The sequence below is a fragment of the Arachis duranensis genome, chromosome 4 (genome assembly GCF_000817695.3).
Source record: "Arachis duranensis cultivar V14167 chromosome 4, aradu.V14167.gnm2.J7QH, whole genome shotgun sequence".
NCBI lineage: Eukaryota > Viridiplantae > Streptophyta > Magnoliopsida > Fabales > Fabaceae > Arachis > Arachis duranensis.
The window spans coordinates 113,339,439-113,346,259 of record NC_029775.3 but is presented as its reverse complement, the minus strand read 5'-3'; the positions used below and the strand labels follow the sequence as shown (position 1 = coordinate 113,346,259).

Genomic DNA, 6,821 nt, shown 5'->3' with positions numbered 1-6,821 from the left:
CTATTGCTAGGGTCAACAAGTGGCCAGAAGATTTCTGCCACAAGCTCCTCACAATGGAGTCCTACAAAGCCACTTACTCCCACCACATAAATCCTTTACCTGGCCAACAATTATGGGAAAGATCTGAAGCCAATAGACCATTGGCACCTTTGGTTAAGAGGAAACCTGGACAGCTCCAAACCAAGAGAAGGAAGGATGCGGATGAGGGGGGTCACTCTAGCAAGAAATCCAAGCCAACCACCACTCTGAAGAGACAGCTACGACCATTCACTTGCAAGTATTGCTTGCAGAAAGGTCATACAAAAAGAGGGTGTCAGATGAAGAAGGCGGCTGAGGCTGCAGAGGCTGAGAAGAAGAAAGCTGCGGAGGCTGCTGCTAAAGACCCTAAGGCTGCTGCTCAGAATGTCACTGCAACTGCCACTGCGTCAGCTACAACAACTACTTGCAATGCACCTCAAGCTGCAACTGCCTCTGCTACTGCTACAGGCTCTGGAATTGCAACAGCGTCCGCTACTGCTACTGCTACTGCATCTGCTATTGCATCTGCCCCTGCTCCTGCCACTCTTGTGGATGTGGATGTCCAGCAGGCTGAAATTGATTTGTCTCAGCCCTCATACTCTGAACCTGAAAACTCCCAAAAGGTATTTGTTTAATAATGTTTCATGTAATGTGTTTTTATTACTTGTCTTATTTTATAGGCTTTATGTCAAATATTGTCTGCATTGCAGCAGCATGAACAAACCAGGAACACACCTACAAGACCTGGAAAACTGCCACTTAGAAGAAGGTCACCTCCTCCCACTGGCTCTGCATCATTCAATCCAATGGAGGGAGCTAGTGAGGCAACTGCAACAAGGCTTGCCAACTTCCTGAAGTTTGTCCCAACCCCGGGGTTCAAACCGCCAAGAAAGAAGTGATTATGATCCTAGCTTTAGGTTGAGATTATGATAGATTGTAATATTTTGTGAAACAATTATCTTAGTCTCTTTTGTTTGGTCATGGTGATTTATAGACACCTCTGCAACTTTTAAATACTAATTAAGTTGCTGGAATCTAGCTGAAACAATGCTCAGAATTTTTTGGATTGTTCATTAATGCATTATTGCAAAATGTTTATATGAACTATTTTTATTGTGATTCAGTTATGAATTGTGCCTTATGTAAGCTTATCCTACTGTTGCTTATCCATATCAATTATATTTACAAGAACAAAACCAAATAGTCATTCGCTATATCAAAAACAATCTAATGTCAATTACATTGTTCATAAACTGGAATACACTGGTTCTGTGTTTCAGCTCTCACCCTAATCAAACCTTCAACAGTAACATCAACACAAACACCACTAACACAAATACCCCTAAACCAAGCACTTGGACCATCAGCTTCACATTTCTCACATCTGCTTCCAGTTTGCCCACCTTCCATGCAATGTTCATCTTCATCCCACCATGCTCATCTTCTTCATCAGACTTCAGCGGCACCTCATCCTTTACCGAATCTGCCCAGACAAATAACCCACACCAATTCTTTCCACTAGTCTGCAAACATGCATCAACCTTATCAAACAACTACCTCAAGTAACCAACACTATAAATTTCAGCCAGTAATTGCACTCACGTTATAATTCGGACACCCGAAGAATGGCTTATTAGGATGACTCTCCGTCCCTGACCACCGAAGGACAGGCCTACACCCACAACCACACCACTCTGGAACTGCTGAACGCCGGGCACGCACATTGTTCCCTCTCCAGATTCCAGTCGCAGATGAGCGATTCGACCTACGAGAAGCTTGACTGTCACTCATAGCGGGAGAGGACGAAGAAGAAGAATAAGGGGGAAGAAGAGGGAGAGTTGGACGACGAACCAATTCACATAGGAAGAGTGAAGAACAACTTAGGGTTTATAATTGGTACCAGGGACTAATTCAGGGAATTTCGACATTCTTTGAAGATCCTCCACATCAGCTAGCCGTTTAACGCTGCCTACGTGGACAATAAGCAGCCAGCTCAGCGCTCCGGCTGCTGAGTCACGCCGGAATTGGGTGGAGGGACCAGAATTTCGCACGGAGCTCAATCTGAAGGGTGCAATTAGAGCATTTCGAAAGTCAGGGGTAACATTGGTGCACGAGCTCAATTTGAAGGACCATTATGGGGTTTCACTCAACAATACTATCCACGTCACTTTCGTTACCTAAAGAAAAAAGACCCTTCATCATGGTAGCATTCCCCAATAAATAAAGTATCGCCAATAGTGTAGGCTACAAAGTTTTTGAAAAGAAAAAGTATAATTAAACAATGAAAATATTAAATAATGTGAATAATAAATATGTTAGATGTTCAATTTAATAGATATGCAGATAATTATATTTATTATTTTTAATTAGATGGTTATTTCTTTTAATTTGATTTATTCATACACAATTAACAATAATTGAATGTTCAATTCATTAGATATGCAGATAATTATCCTAATGTTAAAGTTTAGACACTAATTTAGAAGTGGAATATTTTTTTATTTTATTGAATCAATCTTAGAATCCATTGTTTATATTGTTTACAAAAATCATTGTCTACCTAACAAAACGCAATTAAAAATTAATTAACCTAGTATATATATATATATATATATATATTAACTCCTTCAAGTCTCAACTCAACACAAAAACACCCCTGAACCGATATTGCAAGAGAAAAGGTTTGATTTCAAATACACATTACTGAAAAAAGCATGGCTATCAAACCGCATTGTTTGGTGTTATCATTCCCAGGTCAAGGCCACATAAACCCCATGATTCAATTGTCAAAGCTCTTGGTACATGAAGGGGTGAAAGTAACACTAGCCACCACATGTTTTTACTCCAAAACCTTACAAAATGTGCCACCTTACATATCACTTGAATCAATCTCTGATGGGTTTTACAATGGTGGGTTGGGTGAAGCTGGAACCTTTAAGGCCTATTTGGCCCGGTTTTGGCAAGTGGGCCCACCTTCCCTTGTTGATCTTATAGAAAAGCTTGCTAAATTAGGAAACCCAATAGATTGCATTATCTATGATTCAGCGTTGCCGTGGGCATTAGATGTTGCCAAAAGATTTGGCATAGTAGGTGCTTCTTACTTCACTCAAAATATGGCTGTGAATAGCATATATTATCATGTTCAATTGGGAAAGATTAAGGTTCCTCTCATTGAGAGTGAAATTTCACTTCCTTCTATGCCTAAACTTCAACTTTGTGACATGCCTTCTTTCTTCCACAATTGTGATGATGAAGATTTGGGTTTTCTTGGCTTGGTAGTGGGTCAATTCTCCAACGTTGACAAAGCTGATTGGGTCCTATGCAATTCATTTTATGAGCTGGACAAAGAGGTAAGCAATTATAATTATAAAGACTAATGTATTGATGATTAGAAATATAATTATTTATGTTATTTTTTTTATTAATTTAAATTTTGAGAGAAATAATATTATGACATGGTATTAGAGTTTTATGTTTGAAAAATTTAGAATTTGATCCTTAATGAACTCTAAAAGTAAAAAAAAATAGCATACAACAAAAAGAGAAAAAAAAACGTAAAAATTAAATAAAGTAAAAAAGAAACTCTCGCTTTGAGGAATAGTATTAAGAATATAACTATTCATGTTGCTTTTTTCTATCAATTTAAGTTTTTGAAAAAAATAATATCATAATATTAACAAAGAATATTTTAAAATATGAAATTAGTTAAAATGATATAATTTTTTATTTTAAGTTATATTTTTGAATTCATGTTTTAGAAATAGCAAATGAATTTTTTTTTCTTATGAATTATATATAATGACAAATAAAAAAAAATTATGCATCAAATTTCTCTCATATCTCATTTATACAGTAGATATATACATACAAAGTATTTATATGTATATATACAATATCTAGTGAGAATAAAAAAAAATGTGGCGCATATATTTTTCTTAATTTATTTTTGTCCTCAATTTTTCTAATTTATTTTTGTTATTACTACTGAAAGTTGAACCAAGATTTCTTATTAGAAGAATAATATATTTATCATCTTAATTAATTAACGTCGCAATTTGTTTCCATGTTACACACATTGAATATAATAGAAAGGTCACTAACTCACTATTGTAATTTAAGAAGTGAAGAGAAATCATTCTTGATGTAAATAAAGTAGCTAATCAGTTTTGAGTTTATTTAATATTAATAATTAACTATCATATATTGAAAAGGAAGAGAACATAGATACACTTTACAGGGGAAAATATATTGTCATTAAATTCTCCAACTAATTAATATACAGTAATACTACAGAAATACCAATACAAAATTATTTTATTTAACTTAATATTTATATTTGTGCATATAATTTAGTTAACATGTGTCTTATATATAACGGCACAAATTAAGATTATTATTATTAAAATATTTTAAATGTTTTGTTTGAATAAATGCACAATACTTATATTAAAAATCAAACTTTGCATAATTTTAATTTCTTATTATATTTAATATTATTATTATTCAACTATATCAACAAATAATTAAAGAATATAAATAAAATGAGTAATAATTAAAAAATATAAAACAAAATTATTTTAAATTATTTTAGATTAATTTTTTATTTTCTTTCAAACATTATTATAAATATATATTCATTTTACTCTTGCTTTTTGGATAAAGTTTCTCATTCAACATGCATAATGTTATCATGGTTCATAAATCATAATATTTCTCAAAGGCCTATTACTTACTGAAATATATATGACTTTAGGTGACAGATTGGACTACCAATATTTGGCCAAAATTTAGAACCATCGGACCAAATATTCCCTCTGTATTTTTGGACAAACGAATTAAGGATGATGAAGATTATGGAGCTGTAGCATTCAAGAGTGAAGAAGAATGCATGGAATGGCTACACAATAAACCAAATGGATCGGTTGTCTATGTCTCATTTGGGAGCTTGGTTCCTCTTGATGAGGAACAAATGAGAGAAATAGCATATGGTCTCAGAGATAGTAATCATTATTTTTTGTGGGTTGTTAGAACCTCTGAAGAGATTAAACTTCCAAAAGATTTTGCAAAGAAATCAGAGAAGGGTTTGGTAGTAACATGGTGCTCCCAATTGAAAGTATTAGCTCATGAATCTGTGGCATGTTTTGTAACACATTGTGGTTGGAACTCTACATTGGAAACTTTAAGTTTAGGAGTTCCAACTATTGTAGTGCCTCAATGCTCTGATCAAATCACAAATGCAAAGTATATGGTTGATGTTTGGAAAGTGGGAATTAGAGTTCCAATTGATGAGAAAAAGATTGCGAAGAGTGAAGCATTGAGGGATTGCATAAAAGAAATGATGGAGTGTGAGAAAGGAAAAGAGATGAAGAATAATGCCATGCATTGGAAATCTTTGGCTCTGAAAGCAGTTAGTGATGGAGGTGGAAGTTCTTATGAAAACATCATGGAATTTGTGAATAGCTTGTTTACATGCTCTCAATTACAAGTTATTTCTTAGTCATATCAACAATAATTCGTTCCTACAATAATTTGTAATACAAGTATATATATAGTTTATGGTGGGAGCTTTTTTTTCTGATTATTAATAATATTTGAGCATGATTAATATATATTTAAATTTTCATCTCAGCAATGTCCTATTATGCCCATGTTATTTCACCCAATTGACAGAAAAAAAAACAGTTAAGGTTTAATTTACTTCGTAATTATCTTTTGTATAGATTTTTTTAATATTATTTTTATGCTATTTTTTTGTCATAAAAATTTTAATATTATATTATAAAATTATCAAAAAACTTAATTAAAATGATAAAAGATACATGTGTTTTTCTTTTCAACCAATAATGCTATTCGTACACTAAAATCAGTTATTAATATATTTGTATATAAATATATATAATTTAATTTATTTTTAATTTATATTTATATTTTAATATATATTTTATACTTATAATTAATTTTAGTAATTAATTTTAATATACACATGACATAATTGATATAAAGTAAACAAAAAATTCTATGCAGACATGAGTGTACTACTGTACTCACACACACACCTTAAAATCTCTTGGATGAGTTGAAAAGTCTCGTGAAACAAAAAAAATAAATAAATAACAGTAATCAATAGTATACTGAAAAAGATGATGGCTACCCGGGCATGTCACCAAAAAAAAGGATGGCGACCGCCGACCGGGCATGTCACAAAATATTGATTAAAGAAACGTGAGTTCTATGGTGTAGAAGGAAGATTCCTTCTATATCTATATATTTGTGTTGTCAATAGAATTGTGAGACAAGTGTAGAGAGAGAGAATGTGGCTAAAGACAAATTCTGTTCATGGTAACTGACATACTTCATATTGACATTAATGTCACATGATGTTGGTATATAAAGTAAGTTGGTTAATTGTATTTATTAGGAGTAATTATTAAAAATGATATTGGACATGGTTATAGTTGTATTTTTTATTTAAACTATTTTAAAAAAATAAAAATAAATTTTGATTATAGACTGATTTATTGATCCCAATATTTTTTTGTCCTATAGAATTTTGAGCGTGTGTTTTTGTGAATTGTTAAGCTTGTAAAAAGACTATATGTACTCATCAAAGTAACTCCATTAAACTCGCATAAAATTCAGACTCTCTTTTTTTATGAATTAATTTATTTTCTTCACACATGAAAAATTAAACTTAACTCCCAAACATTTATTAATAACTACTTATTTTAATATGTATATATAATTATATATTCGTATATAAATATATATTTAATTATTTATATATAAATAAATTAAATTTTGTA

General features: G+C 32.2%; 2 protein-coding genes across 2 annotated transcripts in view; both read left to right on the top strand.

Annotated features, from left to right (window-relative positions):
* The first annotated feature begins 2,671 nt into the window (after window positions 1-2,671).
* On the top strand, window positions 2,672-5,627 carry LOC107486031 (mogroside IE synthase-like). Its single transcript, XM_016106569.3, has 2 exons — window positions 2,672-3,368; window positions 4,772-5,627. The coding sequence occupies exons 1-2, from the start codon at window positions 2,733-2,735 to the stop codon at window positions 5,513-5,515; spliced, it is 1,380 nt and encodes a 459-aa protein (XP_015962055.1). The 5' UTR covers window positions 2,672-2,732; the 3' UTR covers window positions 5,516-5,627.
* LOC107486033 (mogroside IE synthase) overlaps window positions 2,994-6,821 on the top strand; it is a 57,384-nt gene continuing 53,556 nt past the window's right edge. Inside the window, exon 1 of the mRNA XM_052260308.1 lies at window positions 2,994-3,108. The gene's annotated coding sequence lies outside the window, so the exon portion shown is untranslated. The remainder of the gene's footprint in view (window positions 3,109-6,821) is intronic.

Excerpts from the sequence above, each read along its gene's own strand:
- LOC107486031 (XM_016106569.3), top strand. The coding sequence starts at position 2,733 with ATGGCTATCAAACCGCATTGTTTGGTGTTATCATTCCCAGGTCAAGGC. Across the intron at positions 3,369-4,771 it reads TTTATGAGCTGGACAAAGAG|GTGACAGATTGGACTACCAA; the intron begins GTAAGCAATTAT and ends ATATGACTTTAG.